A 19,156-nucleotide genomic window follows, 5' to 3' on the forward strand; every position below is an offset into this window, starting at 1 on the left:
CTATAATTTTGTCAACCAGTATCACCCCAATAAATTCAATAAAAACGAAAAAAGGTAATGGGCTGGTTGGGTGACTAGCCTTCATTCCACATACGGAGCTCAGGTACAGAAAACAGCCCAACTGAGAAGTTACAGTTCATAGGGCCTTAGAGCCAAGAGCAGGAAACGCTGTTCTCTTGTCAGTCAAGGGAGCGAGGGTTCCATTTTCTGGGACTGAGAGGGTGAAAATAAATGTTTCTAAAGCATGGCAGACACCTGGTTTTCAACTAAGAGCAGAGACTAGATCAAGCCAGGCCTTTAGGCAGGCGGAATAGAGCCAGACAGTGCCCGGGGGAAGCCCAGCCTATTAGAGTGAGGCCAGGCAGGGCAGCTAGCAAGAGGACACCTTCACTGATAGCACCCATTCCGGTCACACAGCTCCCCCCAGATTCCTTCTTGGGGCCTCCGAGAAAGCACTGTCACAACATGGTTCTCAGGGACCTTGTGAAAGCCAGCCAGTCCCTGCCCCATCCCTTACTGCCCTGGGCTCAGCTACTTGTCACCATTCCTCCCGCTCGCTCCCACCCACCCACCTGGTCTCAGTTTCGTTCACTTTCATCCGCTCTTCCTCCTCCCCCTCCTCCTCCTCAGCGGCCTGGTGAGCCTGCAGCACTGCCAAAGCCTCTTCTACCTGCGAGGGCAGTGGGAGGGGCTTAGTGCAGGGCCCAGGAGAGCCGCGACCTCCCTGTGCTTCAGCGCGGAGATGAATTCCCCTCCCTCCGCGGCATTTCTGTAGTTTGCCAGCTCCCAGGACACAAACCCACAGTCACCTTCTCAAGACAGATGTACGCTGCTGGACAGCTGGGGAAATCGTAAGCCTTACACTGAGTCAGAACACAGCCCCTTGTGCCAAAACCTTGCCTATGGAGCTGCAGAGAATCCTCTGTGCCACTCCAAGATTCCGCAGGTATTAGCAAGAAGATAAGCCTCATCTGTCCAAGCAGCGGTGTGCTGGCTCATCTAGGAGACACCGTGGTCCTTAGTTCTCCCTGCCCTCAGGGCTCCCTGCCACCCAGGCCCCAGCCCACCTTGGCATTGAGGGACTCTGGAGACTCCAGCATGAGCAGCAGCTCTGAGTTGTCTATCTCCAGCAGCATGCCTGTGATCTTGCCAGCCAGCTGGGTGTAGACATCGTAGATAAGGGGGTAGAGACGCTCGCCTGTATGGAACAGCCTCTGATGGCTTATGAACACACCTGGCCGATCCCCAGCATCCCAGGGCTGGCATTGTGGAATGGAGCAGACATCTGGGTGGCTGTCCCTGAACTGCTCCTTCCAGTCTGTTACTTAACTTGGTTACCAATAGCCTCTTTCCCAACTGAAGTGGGCATAGCAAACCCTTCTTTGGAGGTCAGTCTGCAGAATCATATTTGATGTTAGACGGGAAATAGTTGCATAGGTTCTGACACAAAGGTGGTTGCTTTTTAAAAACTACTCTGGATCATTTTGCAGGAAACAGTTCAAAGTATACACACTGAGATTTTAGACAGGACATGATAATGCTGAACTTGACTTTTTTGGGGGGTGGGAAGCGAAATACACAAGATAAATTCACCTTCTACCATCAGGTACTTTTAGTGACGGGGCCTAGTGTTGGTGATCAGCCCATCTGGGGTGCTGGGCTGGGGTGCTGGGGTGCCTGGAGTGGAGTGGGAGAGATCTTCCCATGATGAAAGTCAAGATGTTTACAAGGAACTGCTAACTGAGCCCTTCTGCCTCTATTAAGCCAGGAAAATTCACTGAGAATTTTTCTCTGAGGTATAGGGAGTAAAGTGGCAAAACTCCAAGTGAGCTGAGGAAACAATGGGGTGGTGGCAGTGGGGGCCTACAGAGAAGGGTCAGGAGATCTTGGTGGCCTTAAAGAAAAGAACCTGCCAACCACTAGCAACCTTGTTCATTCGTTCAACAGTTAGTGGCAGGGCCTGTCACAGACATGGGCTGAATTGCACAGGAATTCAGGGTCCAGTGGAGAACAGCATTTTCCCCCCCAATGCATTTATTTCCCACCCCCCTGCAATGGGCTCCACTGGGGAAGCTGATGAAATGTGGTGACAGCTGCTTCCCATTAAGGGAAGATGTCAGGAACCGCAACACCCACCTAGGGGCCATGTCCCAGCCAAAACACAAAACCATACTCCTCCTCCTGGCCCCTAATCTACCCATATCTGGGGTCTCTCCCAGCCTAAATCAAAGTCAAAAACAGCTGAGCTGAAGAAACCTTGGGAACATCTGGTCTGACCAGTATTTTAAGATGAGAGAACAGGGCCTAGATTACAGAGGCAACTGGGGCAAGGTCACCCAGCAGGTTGGTCAGCAGCAAAGCTGGATGCTGTCCTCATGTCTCACTTCCACTAGGCGTTTTCCACCAGGCTAGCCATCTCCCGGCCCCCTCTTCCTGCTCCAGAGCCGGGGAACCAGCTACTCACCAATCATCTGCTTTTGCTTGTACGGTGGTGCTGCGGCCAGCATGGACGCGGTCAGCGGCTCCTGTCCGGGGATGCACACAGCAGGCTCCTCGACCTGCACATGGTGCCAGGGACACATCCCTTAACCACCACGGACGGGCAAAGCCTCCAAACACTTAACCCTGTCAGGTGAGCACAGGCCTCCAGGAAGGCTCTGGAAGAGGGGAGCAGGGGACAAGGCATGGACGATCGGGTGGGACAAAGACCCCAACAAGGGCACGGTGGACTAGATGACAAAGTTACACTCTAATGTAGATGTTTTCCACAGTGCTTGGAACCTCTAAAGGCCCGTGATGCATGCTGCCAAAGGAACCCACACCTTACTAATGACTCTGTGCCAAACAAAGCACTTTTGATCAAGTAGCTTTTATGGTCATATTTCCAATAGACTTCTGACCCTTTCACATCTTGATAACTTCAAAAGCATTTTGCTCTTTAAAGACTACTCTTGTTCATTTTGCAACAAATAGTTCAAAGTATACACAGTGAAATTCTGGACAAGAGATGAAAATGCTGAGTTTGAAACTTTCTGGAGGAAGGGGGGTGCAGGGAGATAAATACACAGCCTTTAAACTTAATGACAGTAGATATTTTCAGTTCTGTTCTGCGGATTAATCACATCCTTGCTGCTTAACACATAAATGTTAAGGAAATCCAAATTAATTTTAGTAATAACCCAGGCAAAGCAAATCGTGACTAATAAAACGTGGTCCTGGCGCTTCTCCTCCTCCTGTTAGTAAGGGTGATCTCTTTTTGATTGTACATGTTAATAAAAGAAAGTTTACAAGCTAAGAAAGGGAAGAAAACCAAGGCCCAGAGAGGGCCAATGCCTTAGCCAAGGGTTCTAGCAGGTTCCCCAGAGCATGGACTAAGACGGCAGCTGGGCCAGCCTTACCGCATGCGTGTTGGGCACTCCCAAGGAATATCTCTGTATCAGGAGAGGCCCGCTTGGCGTAAGGCATCCTGCCTCATCAGGGCCAGTGGTCTGGGTACCAATGTTGGCTGTAAGAAATAAGCAGGGGCATTAGGGCCTGGCAGCAACGTGATAAAGCCTGGAGACGAGCATTCACATAGAACCCCCAGCACTGAGTATGGCGCCAGCACATAGATGCAGAAGGAGCTGCCACACGTGCTTGCCTACAGTCACAATCTACACCCTTGTTCACAGCTGTTGCTGTGAACATACAAAGCTCAGATCCAGTGCTCAGCCCCTGTGCGCATGATCTCAATTCACACACAATGAAACAGGAAAACTTTCCATCCCCATTTTAAAGATGAGGTGATCTGATTAACAGTAGTTAACAAGGCCACAGAGTAAGTTAACTCCAGGAACTGGGCCTGCAAGACTCTGGAGCCCACACTAACTACTGTGCTACACAGCCTCTAAAGTAAGCCCTGCTCTCCATTCAAGAGGGTGAATGGCAAGGCCGCCGTGGAGGCTGGTTCGGACTCCCCGCGAGTGCCCACCCGGCACCAAGCCCCTGCCTCAGCCCCCTTGCACGTCCATTCCTCCTGGCCCTGCCTACACTCACCCACTCTTTGGGTGTGGGGCATCTGGTGTGGCACCTGGGTGGAGGCCTTCCTGACATTGCTGACGTAGGCTGGGGAGCACCGAGACATGGCTGGTGGCCAGACCTCTGAGGCAGCTGGAGAGTAGGTGGCTTGTGGTACAGAGCACATGGAGAGAGAGAGAGGTTGGCGGGAAGGGGATGTTAATCAGAGTGGCACACAACACCCTGACGGTCCCAAGGTGAGGGAGGGGAACCAGAACATTCACAGCAGAAGGATGAGTGAATTCACCTCGACAGACAGACCTGGAACTCCAGGGAGTGTGGGAATTAACTATTACAAACCAACTCACATCTCCCCAGAGCCCTAAGAGGCACAGGCGTCATGATCACACACCTTCGTTCCCCCCCAGACAGTTTCAAGTCAGGTGACCTTCGCTCTTAGAGAAGGGCCATTCATCAGCAACACAGTCAAAGGAGTTTCATTTTCCCAGCTTGGCAAGAATTTTGATGCGCTTACACATCTCATTCAGATCCACATTCAGAAGAGGAAACTGAGGCTCAGAGAGGAAGTTACCCACCCAAATTAACACCTCAGGAAGCGACAGAGCCAGGCTTGACCCCAAAGCTTGTGTTCTTTAACCACTGTTACACACTACCCCACAGGGCCCACACTCATGGGTGGAAGGGGCTGGGTCACTCACTCGAGGATCTAGGTGGCTGGGCCGTCCACCTGGGGGCAGGCTGGACAGGTGGGCCAGAGCCATAGTACGCAGCCTGGGCTGGAGGCTGTGTGGGAGAAGAAGACCAGAGAGAGGGGATTGCAGCAGCGGAAGTGAGAAACTGCATCATCTCGGGGACACCACCCCAGGTCCACTGTCCCCTCCAGGGTCCTGGTTAGTAAAGACCCACAAAGCTGGGGGAAGGCCTGCTTCCCATTTCAGGGCATCCATTATCCCTCAGTCCTTCAGGGCAAGATCTCAGGTCCAATCCTTGCCCCTATTATTGGAGCCACTAGCCCAAGGACCTGGATAAAATGGTGACACGTCCTACAGAAACCTGTGCCAGCTTAAGCAGTTGCTAACAGGAGCAGGAATGTCCCCACTCTAGTAGCCCTTAATGGCTAACATCCTTCTACTTCCTCTGGATCACATGAGCTCCTTTCCCAAACTGCGTCCCTCAGAGATGGTAGAAGGCACCCTGCAAAAATGGCCTCTTAAGTTTGGGGAGTGCTCCCTACTGTGCCAGTTTGGGAAAGTCAGAATGCATACTGGCATGTTAGGGTAGAACAACATATGTGGTAGAGAAGCCTAAGCTTCCTTTGTTTACTGCAATAGTTCCCAAACTAAATTTGACCAAAGAATCTTTTATAGCATAACATTCACAAATCTCTCTCCGATTGGGAGGCGCTGTGTGACAGCGACACTATCAGCCCTTTTAGAGACGGAGTTAGAACGACCCGCTGTGTCTGGCGGCAGCAGGTTGGGAAACTGTTCTGCCTGTGAAGCTCTCTTCCTTCTCTGCCTGGCTGTCAGGGTTGCAGGCAGGCCCTCACCTGGGGCAGGGTGGGCAGAAAGTAGCTGGTGGGCTGCTGGAAGGAGCCCGGGAGGGGGCCACCTAGGGCCCGCATGGCAGAGAGGCGCTGCTGCATGAACTGGTTGGTCAAGATGGCCTTCCGCTCCTCTTTGCGCTGGGCCAGCGCCACGTACAGCGGCTTGGTGCCCAGGATGCACCCGTTCATCTCTGTCACGGCCTTCGTTGCCTCTTCTGGAGAGGAAAAACACACAAAGCCAAACCCTTTGCTGTGGCCACCCTCTGTCATCACCTAAAAGCAAGACAAGACAAGGGCTGCTGGGGGAGGGGAAAGAAGACTCCTGGGGCCCGTCCCCCTCCTCCCCTGGGGCCCAGCCTGGCCCTGAGCAGGCCCAGCAGAAACTTGCTCTCGGGGCTGTCCTGTCACCCCACATCCACTGAGGCCCACCGCATGCCAGGTACTTGCCACTCCTCACTTCACTGTGACTCTCACTTTATAGGTGAGGAAAGTGGGGCTCAAGAGTGACAGGTCTGAGACCGGTCCATTTGCTAACTGAGGGCTGCTCAGGTTTCACAGACCACTCTCCAGAGTTAGGGAGAAGTGCTACATTTCAGAATATATTTCTCTGTATCAGTTTTCTTTCTGAAAAGATGTTCTTAGGCTGTGCGGGGAAGCTGGCTTAATTAAATGTATATACCGTCCTCAGAGGGGCTATAATGAAGTGAGATGATAGTCTAGGGTTAGCTAAGAACCTAAGAATAGGGCAGGTAACACTGCAGTTGAGGTCACTATGATGAAAACAATCTGCATTTCAACCACTTTCTGGGTTTTATTAAACTACTCATACAACTCTCTACTCTCTACTTCGTTTGTGAATTATGTACATCAAAAGGATGCTCTTAATGGGTATATTTTCCAGAGACTCCAATAAAGAGTTAGATTTGTAGGGAACATGAAAATAATTTTAATTTCTATTTTTGGTGCTTGAATATGTTAATTTTTTAAAAAATTAGAAATAAAAGTCCTTTTTACCATTAAAAGCAAAAAAGAGTGACTTGTCCACAGGGTTACCCAGCCAGTGAATCACACATCAGCCAGGACTCCACCCCAATGCACCATCTGGTAAACCCCCACTGTCTCCGCAAGGCCCCAAGCCAAGTTCTTTCAAAGTCTAGGGATGAGGTTCTTTGTCTCTTAATTAAAATAACCTTTTTATTTTGGAATATCTTTAGATTTATAAAAAAAGTCTCAAAAATAGTACAGAGTTGCTGTATATCTTTCACTGAGCTTGCCCCCAATGGTACATTTGTCAAAACTACCATAGTAACATTGGCACAATACTATCAACCACAATGTTAGCTACAATGCTATTAACTAAATGGATGTTTCATTTGGATCTCTCTAGTTTTACTACTAATATTCTTTTTCTCTTCCAGTATCCAATCCACATTACACTTAGGGTTCTTAATCTTCTTTAGGGTCAAGACACTGGCCCAGCTTACCTATTCCATGAGCAATAGAGCTGAGATAATTTTTTAATCTGCTCTATTAGAGCCCATGCTCTATTTGGTGATTTTCTACCCAATAGTACAGAGGCCTTAACCTGAGAGTTCACAGATCCACAGGAAGTCAGTGGATGGAATTAACTCAGATGGGGGAAAAAATGGCATGAGTATTTTCTTATTAGCATTTCCTTCTATTTTGAATGTGGCCAACAAAAAATATCATAGTATTAGCTGTGCTTGTGACTTTGTTGGGAAGAGAAAATATTTTCATATCACATTCATTATTGCTGATCTCAAAATATCCTTTATGTTAATTGCTATTTCACTAGATCTTATAGTTTGATGCATTAATAAAGAAGCACATACAACCCGGCCAGCGCCGCTCAGTGGTTGAGCATCGATTCCCGTTCAGGGCACATGCCCGGGTTGCAGGCTTGATCCCAGTAGGGTGCATGCAGGAGGCAGCCAGTCAAGGGCTCTCATCATTGATGTTTCTCTCTCTCTCTCTCTCCCTCATCCTCTCTCTGAAATCAATAAAAACATTTTTTTAAAAAAAGAAGCACATACTGCTGTCACTTTAGTACTCTGATAATTATTTCAATATAGTTGTTTTTGTAATCCTATGAATATTCCTTTATGCATTTAAAACTATTTTCAGAAGGGGTCTATAGGCTCCATCAGACAGCCAAATTTTCTTGGCACAAAAATAATGTCTTAACAAGCTAATAAGATCTTAAATAGTAAAAAAATAATAATAAAATTAGTACAACTAACACTTATGCAAAGCTTACAATGAACTTCATAGTGTGGTAAGAACTTATATACATTAACTCATTTAATTTTCATAATCACTATTTTATATGAGAAAATAAATTATATAAAGAATACAAATTATACAAAATCAATTCACAAGATAGGTGTGCCTCAACTCTAATCAATCCAGATTTTTACAATTCCTTTCATTTAAGGAGTCCTCAAGGAAGTGGGTGATCTCCTGAAATTATATGCAATGTGTGTAATCAGATCATGATTTCACTATTGTGGGCAGCTGCTCTATATGTAGGCTTTTTAGTTCTCAGGAAACCTATAAAGGCAGGGAATGTTGTTCCTATTTTACAGATGGGCAAACAGAGTCCAAAAGGCAAAGTCACTTCCTTCAGGTTATTCAGCTAGTTAATGGTACGACTGGGATTTAGACCTACTTCTGATTAACATCCCACCTTTCAACCACAATACTATACAGCAAGTATGCATTTGCCAGAAAAGAGGGCCCACAACTTCTTATGATGTTTAATCAAATTTCCTGTTGCTTAATTTACATGTCCCAGGGCATTCTGTCACATTTTCTTCCAAAAGCTCAACTAAAATATTGTTAGAACCTTTTCCCCAAATACCAGCATCTCTGAAGGACATTTAGTTAGATTTAACAGGCAAAAGAACTTCTAGACCACTTCCTAAGAACACAGCCATCACAACTCATGTGCAGGTCCTAGTCTCATTACCCACACCTCTCTCTCTGGAAAGTTCCTCATTCCCACCTGCAGCTTCCTACCTCTTCACAGCCACGTCAAACCCCGCTGCCACTGCCACTTCTTACAGAAAGCCCTCCTGCCTGTTTCACTGAGCTGCCACAGCTCCGCCTCCCACACTTCACCCCCCACCTAGCACATGCCTTATAACAGATTTGAGTTAGTGATGCATCTGATTTCCCCACTAGACTATAAGTTACTCAAGGACAAGGATTTGTGCCTGTATGCTTCCCACAGGGCCTGGTAAAACAGCAGGTGTTTAAGTATGGAATGAACGAACACTGGGCCACCTTAAAATCAGCTGGGGAGCTTTTGGAAAAAAAAAAAAAAGCCCCATCCCATCCTTAACCCTTAGAGGTCTACATGCAACTTCTCTGACTCAGGTGTTTGTATTTAGGAGCTCCCTAGGGGATTTTAATGAGAAGTCAGGGCTGAGAACCATCCAGCAAGCCCAACTCCCTCATCTTATAGATGAGGCTCAGAAGACATCTGCTCAAGTCACAGAGCTACTGAGTAGACCAACAAATCGTCACACCTCAGGTGCTAAGAGGGCTTAATAAATGGGGAAGAATAAATGAAGAATGATATAGCCCAACCCTCTCATTTTTAAGATGGAGAAACTGAGGCCCAGAAGGGGTATGTCACCAGCCAAGGCCAGACAACAAAGGTCAATGGAAATGCTAAGACATGAATTTCTGGAATCTGGCATACAGTAGGCACTCAATAAATGCTTACTGAATTAACCAAGGTTACAGTGAGCCTCAGTAAGACCAGCTGTGTGACTGGAACTGGATTTCTACCCTCTTCTTCTCCAACCCAGACAAGCTCCAATGGGGTCAGACATAGCCCCCAAATCCAAAAGGTGTAGCTCAACACCAACTCCCTGGAAGCTGTGGGAGGAAGAAGGGGTGTGTGGGCAGTGAGGGTGGGAGGGGGAGGCTATCTGCCCACTGTAGGCACCCACAGCCCTCACCTTGGCACTGGTGATCACTCCGTAGGGAGAGAACTCTTTCCTCAGTTTCTCATTGTCAATGGAGTCATCCAGGTTCTTCACATACAGGTTCACGCCCTGGAAGGAAAGGCCACTGCTCGATATACCTTCCCCTCCAAGCTCCTAATAGACTTGTGGGGTGGGGCTGTCATGGGCAGTGGAAGCCCCGGTCACCAAGCCTCCTGTTCCCAGCCTCGCACAGCACCCATGCACCCCCACAGTCACTCAGCATGCCCATTGCCTGGAAGCTGGAGCCCCCACAACCCCAAAGCCATGGTCCCAGACGTGGGACTGCGAGAGGAAGGAGTCACATTCAGGGCCCTCCACGCACAGAAGCAGCCAGGTGACCCTCACCTGGTAATGGTTCAGCCGGTCCTGCTTCACCTGCTTCACCTGCTGGAACCTTCGCTTTAGCTCATTGTGCCGCTCGGCCCGCTTCTGGGCCCGGCCCACGTAGAGCAGCCGCCCCCTCACCTCCTTCCCATTCATGTCCATCACGGCCTGCAGGGAAGGCGAGTGTGCTTGGCAGCCGCCCCACGGGGCCCAGGCCTTAGCTGTGGCCCCCAGCGCCACCTCCCGGCCTGTTAGCTGAGAATAATTAGTGCCAGGATAAAGGTCATCCACTTTTTAAAAACATGGGACAAAATTTCACAGTAAACTGCAGATTTTTTAAAAACTTGCTTCTGACTCTTTTAAAAAGGGAAATGGAAATCTGCAGTTTCCCATATTTGATGATCAGTTTCTAACGACACACTGATTTTTTAACAAAGCGGCAAGTGTAATTCTTTCAAAATGGCACAACAGCATAATCAATATCCTTTACTTCATGTTGGATGTCACAGCACAAAGAATCCTCAGGCTAATTATGAGAACTTTCATTCTAGAAACACTGGTGTCTCAACCCTTGTTGATTTCGCTTTTCTTCAGTTAACTGGCCTAAGCCTGCCAGACCCTAACTTGTGGCTTTGATTACACAAAATCCTACATCTTCTGTGAAATGTGCAGCTTCTCTCTGCGATCCATTTATACAGAACTGAATTTGTATCAACTTATCTGCAAAAACCAGCAAAAGGCAGACCTATGTGTGTACAGACTCAATAGTTAGGATTAGGTAACGGTGCTAGTGAAGAGAAATGTCGAAGGGAACGGACTTTTTCAGTGGTCACTTCATTAGTAAATACTTTCACATAATGATGACTTTTGCTTTCCTGCCTAAATATGCAAACAGATGTAAATATACCTTATGGATCCAGGAATTGCCTGTTCTACAGTAGTCTTAAAAGTCATTACCAAAGTCTCTAAGACCTTGGAGTTAATGGACCCCTGCAGCTTCATTCATCTACTCCCACTTGTACAACCTTTTACAGTGGGAGAAACCAAAACCTAGAGAGAGGGTGGGATTGTCCAAGGACACACAAGAAGTTACCTTTCAAAGGAGACATTTACTTAAGAACAAAACTTCAGAGTCAGAAAGAGTTGGTTCGAATCCCAGTGATCACTCTTACTAAACCCAGAGAACCTAATAACAGAAGAGCCCACATTAGTGAGGGGAGAGTTGAGAATGTATGCAAAGCCCCTAGCACAGTGCCTGGCCTGTGCTAAGTCAGAAGAGGCTGCTGTCAAGGCGGCACCAGGTTCCAGGTCTCCAGACAGAATCCACCAGGAGCTGAGCTCTTCCATGTCCAGTGATCTTAAATGGGCAGCAGCCATGGAGAGAGCTTTGTGGTCGGAGGCCAAATATAACGTTGTTATTCCAGTTTTGTCACTGTGCGACCTTGTACCATTCATTTGCTCAGCAAATATGTATCTGGCACCTACTGGCAGATACAATACTAGAGATTTAATGGTGAAGCGAGACCCAGCCCCTACCCTCAGTTCTGTTCATGGAGATCTGTGCTAATGACGGAGAGAGACAGAAGGTATCACAAGTAAGTGAAGTCAGGAAGAGGCAGCTTCCTGAAGGAGGGAAAGAATAAGCTGGGACGCAAAGGACAGGCACTAAACAGCCTAAAGCTATGCTGTCCAATATGGTAGTCACTAGCCACATGCGGCTACCAAGCACTTGAGACATGGCTCGTCTGAATTGTGCTGTAGGTACCAGATTTCAAAGAATTAAGTGCAAGAAAAGGAAATGTAAAAATCTCAAATTTTGTATTAAATACTCATTGAAGTGGTGATAATTTGAATGTTACATCGAATAAAATACATTATTACAATCAATTTCATAGCTTCTTTTTTTACCATTTTTAATGTGGCTACTGGAAATTTTATTTTTTTATCTACTGGAAAATTTTAAATTGCACGTGTGTCTCACATTACATTTTTATTGAACAGCATTGATCTAAAGAGTAGGAAAAGGGAAGTGCTAGAAACAGCATTTGCAAAGGCCTGGAAGCTAGAAAAAGCATGGCACTTCCCCTCCCTGGCCTCAATTCAAGAAGAGGGCAGTGGCTATCTCGAAGGCCCCTTCCGGCTCCTGTGTGGCAGGAGTCTATGAAAATACGCCAGCTCATGGCAGGGGAGCTCCCGAAGGAGGGCGAAGCCTTCTGCCTTCTGCACGGCAGCAAGGGCCCCGGCTCATGTCACCGGGGCTGGGGAGGGACTTCCTTTCCTTCCACGGGCAGCTGGAGCCCTCTGCTCCTGATCTCCCATCTTCCTAGCCCTGGCTCAGCACCTCCTCCATGAAACAGGACCAGGGGGAGGCAGGATCCTACCTTCTGGGCTTCCTCGTGCTTTTCAAAGTTGACAAAGCCAAAGCCTCGGGAGTGGCCGCTGTCATCCCTCATCACCTTCACACTCAGCATCTTCCCTGGGAAGGACCAACCTGGCTCAAAGGGGAGTCTGGGAAGCCCTAAGGTGTTCCCCCTTTCCTCCCACAAGTCCTCAGGAAGCTCCAGGAAGACCCCTCCTCTCAGCCTGACTAGGGAGCAGAAGAGAAAGTGACCCCAAACCCCCTTGGGAAACATACTCACCAAACTGAGCAAAGAGCTCCTCCAGGCCCTGCTCGTCCACGTCCACTTGGAGGTTCTTCACATAGATGTTGGTGAACTCCACGGCCCGAGCGCCCAGCTCAGCCTCCCGCTCCTGTCGGGACTTGAAGTGGCTAACGAAGCTGTGGACACACCGACAGGGTCGGCAGCTGCCAGCCGCCAGCCGCCAGCCGCCCCCATCTCGGTCCCAGCCCATCCAGCAACCCTGGGTCATTGGGAGCCAGCTGCTACCAGCCTCTGGCCTCGGATTCCCTCGCCAGGACACTGGGCAGGGCAACACTGCTGAGACGGAATCTATCCAAGGCCCGACCTCCTTCTGCAGCAAAGATTCTCTGTTCCAGCGTAAGGTTAAGAGGACTTAGTTCTTGTGGCAAATGCACAGGGAAGTCCTACCAGACATCAGGCAGCTGAGTGCACAGGAGATAAGAGCATGAGCTTGGGAGCCACACTTGAATCTCAGTCTGCAGCTGCCTAGCTGTGGGACCCTGCGCAAGTTCCTTAATCTCTCCGAGTCTCAGTGTTCATTCCTGATCACCCTCACGCCACAGGGATTTGCTCATTCATTTACCATGTACTGGGTACACTGGGGAAACTGCAGTGGGAGAACCAGACACAATCCATGCTGGTGTTGTTATGGGGGGACTTAAGTCATTTAAATACATTAACTTTAAAAACTGTAATCTCCAAGTTCATGTCAACACATCTAGTAAAGTGTTGTAGATTAAGAAAACAAACAACCACCACCCTGGCCAGTGTGGCTCAGTTGGTTGAGTGTTGTCCCATGCACCAAGAGGTCACGGGTTCAATTCCCGGTCAGGGCACATCCCCGGGTTTCAGGCTCGATCCCCAGTAGGGGGCATGCAGCAGGCAGCCGATCAATGTTTATCTCTCTCTCCCTTCCTCTCTCAAAATCAATAAAAACATATTCTTTAAGAAAAAGAAAAACCAGCCCAGCCGGACATGGCTCAGCGGTTGAGCATCACCCTGGGATCCAGGCGATTGGGGTTCGATTCCCGGTCAGGGCACATGCCCGGGTTGCGGGTTCGATCAATGACTCTCTCATCATTGATGTTTCTATCTCTCTCTCTCCCTCTCCTTTCCTATCTCTTAAATCAATAAAGATTTAAAAAAGAAAAAAAGAAAAACCAAAAATCAAGCATAAGAAAATTTGATAGTATCTATAGCATGTTTAGCACAAACAAGTTTTAGCTGGCACTAAAAATTGGAGAAAACTGAGTGGCAAAGGTAAAGTTGGACAAATGGTAGCCAACAAAGATAACGTTCTTCTGGGAAAAGCCCACCATTGTTCAGTTTTGTTGACGAGAGCCTCCCCTGGGAAACCCTGGACCGAATGATTCTCAGCGCATCTCCACCAGTCCAGTGTTGGGCATGGGGCTGAGCCATCAGATGGGCAGAAGAAAAACTGGGGGAGGGGCACTACCAGAGCAGATTCTTTCCAGCACCTGCATCTCAATTTTACCATCTGTGAAGTGGGGATGATGCCAAACTGAAATGTATGAAGATGGCGAGCTAAGCACATGCCTACTTTCCCTCCCTTCCAAAGATCCCATGAAAGAACACAAAAGGCTTAAGAAAAAAATTCACAGGCATGCTGAGAAGGCCGAGTCACTGATGATGTGGCCATTAGCTGTTCCTGCTAGAACTTCAGAATCATCACTTTACTATTCAGAACAATCCTCTAAGCATAACAGCAGTCCCATTTGTACTTAAGGAAAGCGAGTCCCTGAGAGATTAAGCCACTCTTCTGAGGTCACACTGCCAGGAAGAATACTGGCTGCTGCTCAGTGCCTGGTGCCCATTAGATGGGGGAGGGTAGCATGGGTCTCCAGCTGGTGATGCCATGATTCTGTCCCTTCAGCTCTGGCCCACCCCCAAGCCCTGCCACTCACACTTTGCGGTCATTCAGCAGCATCCCATTCATGGTGCTGATGGCCTGCTGTGCAGCCTCACAGGTCTCAAAATGGACAAAGCCAAAGCCTCGGGAGCCGTGATCGTCACACACCACCTGGGCCACAGAGAAAAAGGTCAAGGGACAAGGAGACATCCAAAACAGGGTTCAGGTAGAACAGAATGGCAAGAAGATAACTAATATCTGAGTACTCGCTCTGTGACTGCGACAGACAATCCTGTCACACAACAGCTCCACTTCAGAGATGGGAAACTAAAGCTCAGAGAGGTTGATCCACTTGCTAAGGTCACACAGTAAGGAGGGATAGAGTCCTCAGATTGAACATAGGTCTTCTATACCACAGACAAGTTTTTAATTATCTTCCTAAGGCGATGGGCAAGAACGTTGGTTTCAAACCCCTATTCCCACATCCTTGTTTCTAACAGCAAATTAGAAACAACCTGAATATCTGCCAAGAGGAGACTGGTCAAGTAAGTCACAGTACATTTGTACTGGTTGACTCTATGAGTGCAGCTGAAGAGAATATGGTAGATTATATGGCTGACACTGAATGATGTCGAGGGTATATCATTAAATGGAAAAAAAAAAATCAAGCCCAGTTGGGTTAAAGTGGGCATATACGCATGGGAAAATTTTAAACAGAAACACACAAAACTGTTAACAATGATTATTTTGGGGACTAGGGTTGAAAGGGATGGAGTCTTCTTTTCTACTTCATTCCTTTCCACATTGTTTAAACTTCACCAATTCATGTACTGTCTCAACAACAACCTTGTTTTAATCTTGTAAAAGGCCCACAAACATCCTACCCCCATTTTGTAAGCCTCCTGACTCAAATGAGAAGAACAGAGCTTGATCATGGGAAAAATTTTCAGGTCACGTAGTTCCCATCCCTCTGGCTGAATGTGCACGAAGACCACTATCGCCCATTTCAAGGTGTCCCTGGCTCCACCCACTCCTGCAGCCAGTGACCCAGCTCAGCTAAGTGTCATTTTTCTGCCTAGATGACTACCCCAGCCTCCCAACCCAGCTTCCATGCTGACCACTGGGATGCTTTCTCTAAAATGGAACTTTGACTGTGTCCCATTGGGACCTCATCTCCAATAGCTCCTACTGTCCACAGAACTAGATCTACTTGGCATTTGAGGCTCTTCAATTGGCCCTGCACTAGTATCGTTTCCAAATCTAAGTCCAACACACCCTCCTCCACTCTCCAGCCCCGAATAGGGTCCCCCCCACTTTCAACTCAAGCCCAGCTTTCCCATTCAGATTCAATCATGTTGAATGGGTCTCTGCCTTGGGGCAAGCACCTGCTAAGACATCACATACTTATCTCGTTATAGTTGCCTTAAGAACTCATTCAGGCAATTCTTAACCTCTAAGCCCCAGCTGACCGACTGGGGAAAACAGGACTAACTATTTATTGAGCATCTACTATGTGCTGCATGTAATTCTAGGTACTGGGATCCAAAGGTGAATAAAAACAAGATCACTCTATTATAAGAGAAATCTTAAAAACAAGGTGTTGCCATTGATTGCCATGATGGCCTCAATTAACGACCTTCCTATATCCATGGCCTTTGTCCTATAATTTCTATTATCCTCTCACCCTGAATTGGGGCTGGTTTTGTGACTTGCTTTGGCAAATAAAATGCAGCGGGAGTGACTGTGTGCCAGTTCCGAGCTTAGATTTCAAGAGGCCTGGTGAGCTTCCACTGTCTCCAGGGGCCCTGCCATTGCCACGAGGATAGCCTGGGCTAGCCTTCTGGAGAATGAAAGACCATAGGGAGAAAAGCTGAGATGTTCCAGCTGACAGCCAACCACTACCTAGAAGCAGAGCCATCCAGCTCTCTGTGGGCACATGAAGGAGCCCAGCCGAGACCAGAAGACCTGTCCAGCTGAACTCAGCCCAAATCACCAGCTGTAAAATTGTAAGCTAAGGAATGGTTGTTGATAGTACTCTTGACACAGCAAGACCAGATTGAAACACAGGTGGCCTCTGATAGGTCTATGAAGATGAAACTGAAAGAACTACCACCATTCAGGTGCTTGCTGAACCTGGAGCTTAACTGAAAAGACCTTATATACTGTAAAATGAGGTGCTGCTTGGAATCCCTCTACCACACAGGTACTTGACCCAGACCCCCTCAAGAAGCACACCCACCTTGCAAGACAGGATGTTCCCAAAGGCGGAGAAGGTGTCATATAAGGCCTTGTTGTCAATGGACTCTTCCAGGTTCTTGATGAAGATGTTGCCCACACCCGACTTGCGAAGTCCTGGGTCTCGCTGGGACCACATGATGCGAATGGGCTGGCCTTTGATAACCTCAAAGTTCATTGTGTCTAGTGCCCGCTCCGCTGGACAGGAGAGAAAGGAGCAAGTTAAGGGGACTCCCTGAGCCCTCAGGTGCTTAATTGGGAGCACCCTTCCAAAAAAACCCAACAAAAAAGAAAAGAGCCAGTCTCTGAGTCTCACTGGAGAGAAGAGCCTGAAGGCTCAGGAGGAATAAGAATTAAAGTGTATGTCACTCCTTCCACATTTTAGGATTTCATTCAACTCCTCACTGTAGCCATATGATCATGGATTCCTACCCCCATCTTACAGAAGGGAAAACTGAAGCTCAGAAATGGGAAAGATCAGGGGCAGGGCCAGGTTTACTGTGGTCTCTAAAGCACACCGAGTAGATAAAAATGTAAAGGAGGACCCCTCTGACAAACGGTGGCAGCAGTTTAAGGAAATTAAAGCTCAGAGGTGCTGAGCAGCAGAGATGAGATTCGATCCCAAGTAGTAGGGTTTTGGGGGAGGTGACCATCACCTCTTTGAGCGGGTCTCTTCTTGTAAAGTAGGGATGACATTGACCACCCTTCCACACCTAACAAGAGGTGATAATACCACCTACCTCCAGTTGGTTGGACAGGCTGAAAAATTAAATAAGGTATGTGAGGTGCCTTGTCCTTTGCACCTGCCACAAAACAGGTGGTTGGCAAATGGTAGTGTGTCAGAAAACAGCAGCCTGTGCCCTTCCTCCTGTGACCGCTACAGCCTGTCCCCTGCCCAGTTAATATGCTGTCCCCTGATTCAAGGATTCCTCTACTTTCAGAGGCATGGACAGGAATTGTGCAGAACTCAGCAGAGCACATTTCAACAAGTCTGGTTTTTCCATCTCGTCCTGCCAATGAACACCCAGGGACAGAACCCCTTCTCTCCCATCTATGAAGTCTGGCCAAAAGGTCAGGTCATGCAGAACTTGGAGGAAGATGGAAATGGCCGTGGGTGGGGAAAGCAAACCAAGGGGGAAGTCCCCCTGGAATCCAGCTCAGTTAGGGGCTGGGAAACAGGCTGCACCACCCCAGCAAACCCCCAGCTCAGGCAACCTTCCCATCCACCTAGGAGATGTGGAGTAAGGGCGCCCTCTTTTGGACTTGGCCAGGCAGGCTTTTGGTTGTTTCTGGAATCTTACACCTGAACCCTACAGTCACTATTACTCTTCTTAGGTTACCACTTACTGAGCCCTGACAATATACTGGAGATACTTCATGGACGCAGTTCTCCTTCAGGGCTACTGAGGAATAAGCCTTAGCCCCCACCCATTTCTCTCTTGCTCAAGCTCACACCCTAGTGGCAGAGCTCGAGCAAAACTTGGTGCTCTTAAACGCTCCTCTCTCAACAGAAGTGTGAGCATATCCATTTGGCAAGTGCTAATCAATCCCATCGGTTCTGAGAAACGGGTTGTGGAGCCTAAAGGGGAGGTGGCTTTTCAGGGCTCGCCAAGGGGGAGGCGCCTGGTGCAGACCTCATGTCAGCAGCTGGGAGAGGCCCGAGCCTCAGGCCCAGCTCTCCTGGCTTCCCCACTTATTACCTGCGTCACCTCCCACATCGTCCTCACCAGGTGCCTTAAATTTTCTCCTCCCAACCACTCTATCAAGCAGGTCCGATCCCCATTTTTCAGACAGGCAACTGAAGCTCAGAATGCTTGAGTAATTTGTTCAAAGTCACACAGCTGCTGGCTTCTAATCCTAGGTCAGCACGGCCCCAAACCCTTGGCTGTTTCCACTCAGCCTTACTATGTCCCCTCTGCGAAATGGAGCACCAGGCGCGCACACAGTAGGCGCACACTAATTGCCAGTTCCTACGTCAGGGGCCTCTCTGGCCTCAGTTTCCCTGGCTGCAAAACTGAAGATGCAGGAGCAGAGACGCAAGAGGGGGGGGGGGACCCGCGCGCGTCGGTGCGCACCCCCGCCCGGGCTCACCGTCGGCCGGCTGCTGGAAGTTGATGTAGGCGTAGCCCAGAGAGCGGCGGGTGGCCACGTCGCGGCACACGCGGATGGACAGGATGGGCCCGGCAGGCGAGAACTTCTCGTAGAGCATGGCCTCGGTCACGTCGGGGTGCAGGTCGCCCACGTAGAGCGAGGCAAGCGGGAAGCCCGGGCCGCTGGCGTTCATGGTGGGCCGCGGGGGCAACAAGGAGTCGGCCAACGAGGCCCCGCACCCAACGCCCGCGTGGATCTCCCGCGCGGGAACCTCGGCGGCGGCGGGCGCGCGGGAGGGACAGGACTCTGGCTCCGGGGGCTGGCCACCCCCCCCTTTACCATCCCCGGCGCCCCGCGCGCCAATCGCATACGCTCGGGCCCCTCCCCTCTTAGCCCCCCACCTGGGACCCCGCTG

At 49.0% G+C, this 19,156-nt stretch overlaps 1 protein-coding gene across 1 annotated transcript; it reads right to left on the reverse strand.

Moving 5' to 3' along the window:
- Positions 1–610: 610 nt before the first annotated feature.
- Positions 611–19,024, reverse strand: PABPC1L (poly(A) binding protein cytoplasmic 1 like; the record flags this gene model as incomplete). Its single annotated transcript, XM_087819278.1, has 14 exons — positions 18,742–19,024; positions 16,655–16,848; positions 14,471–14,586; positions 12,543–12,682; positions 12,285–12,379; positions 9,925–10,071; positions 9,553–9,648; positions 5,567–5,836; positions 4,716–4,800; positions 4,036–4,164; positions 3,399–3,505; positions 2,465–2,558; positions 1,068–1,198; positions 611–670 (listed from the first exon to the last, which is right to left on the reverse strand). Coding segments are annotated over exons 1-14 (1,857 nt in total), but the record flags the coding sequence as incomplete, so codon positions are not given.
- Between the last annotated feature and the right edge of the window lie 132 nt (positions 19,025–19,156).

Source organism: Miniopterus natalensis, chromosome 7, assembly GCF_054644295.1.
Source record: "Miniopterus natalensis isolate mMinNat1 chromosome 7, mMinNat1.hap1, whole genome shotgun sequence".
Lineage (NCBI taxonomy): Eukaryota > Metazoa > Chordata > Mammalia > Chiroptera > Miniopteridae > Miniopterus > Miniopterus natalensis.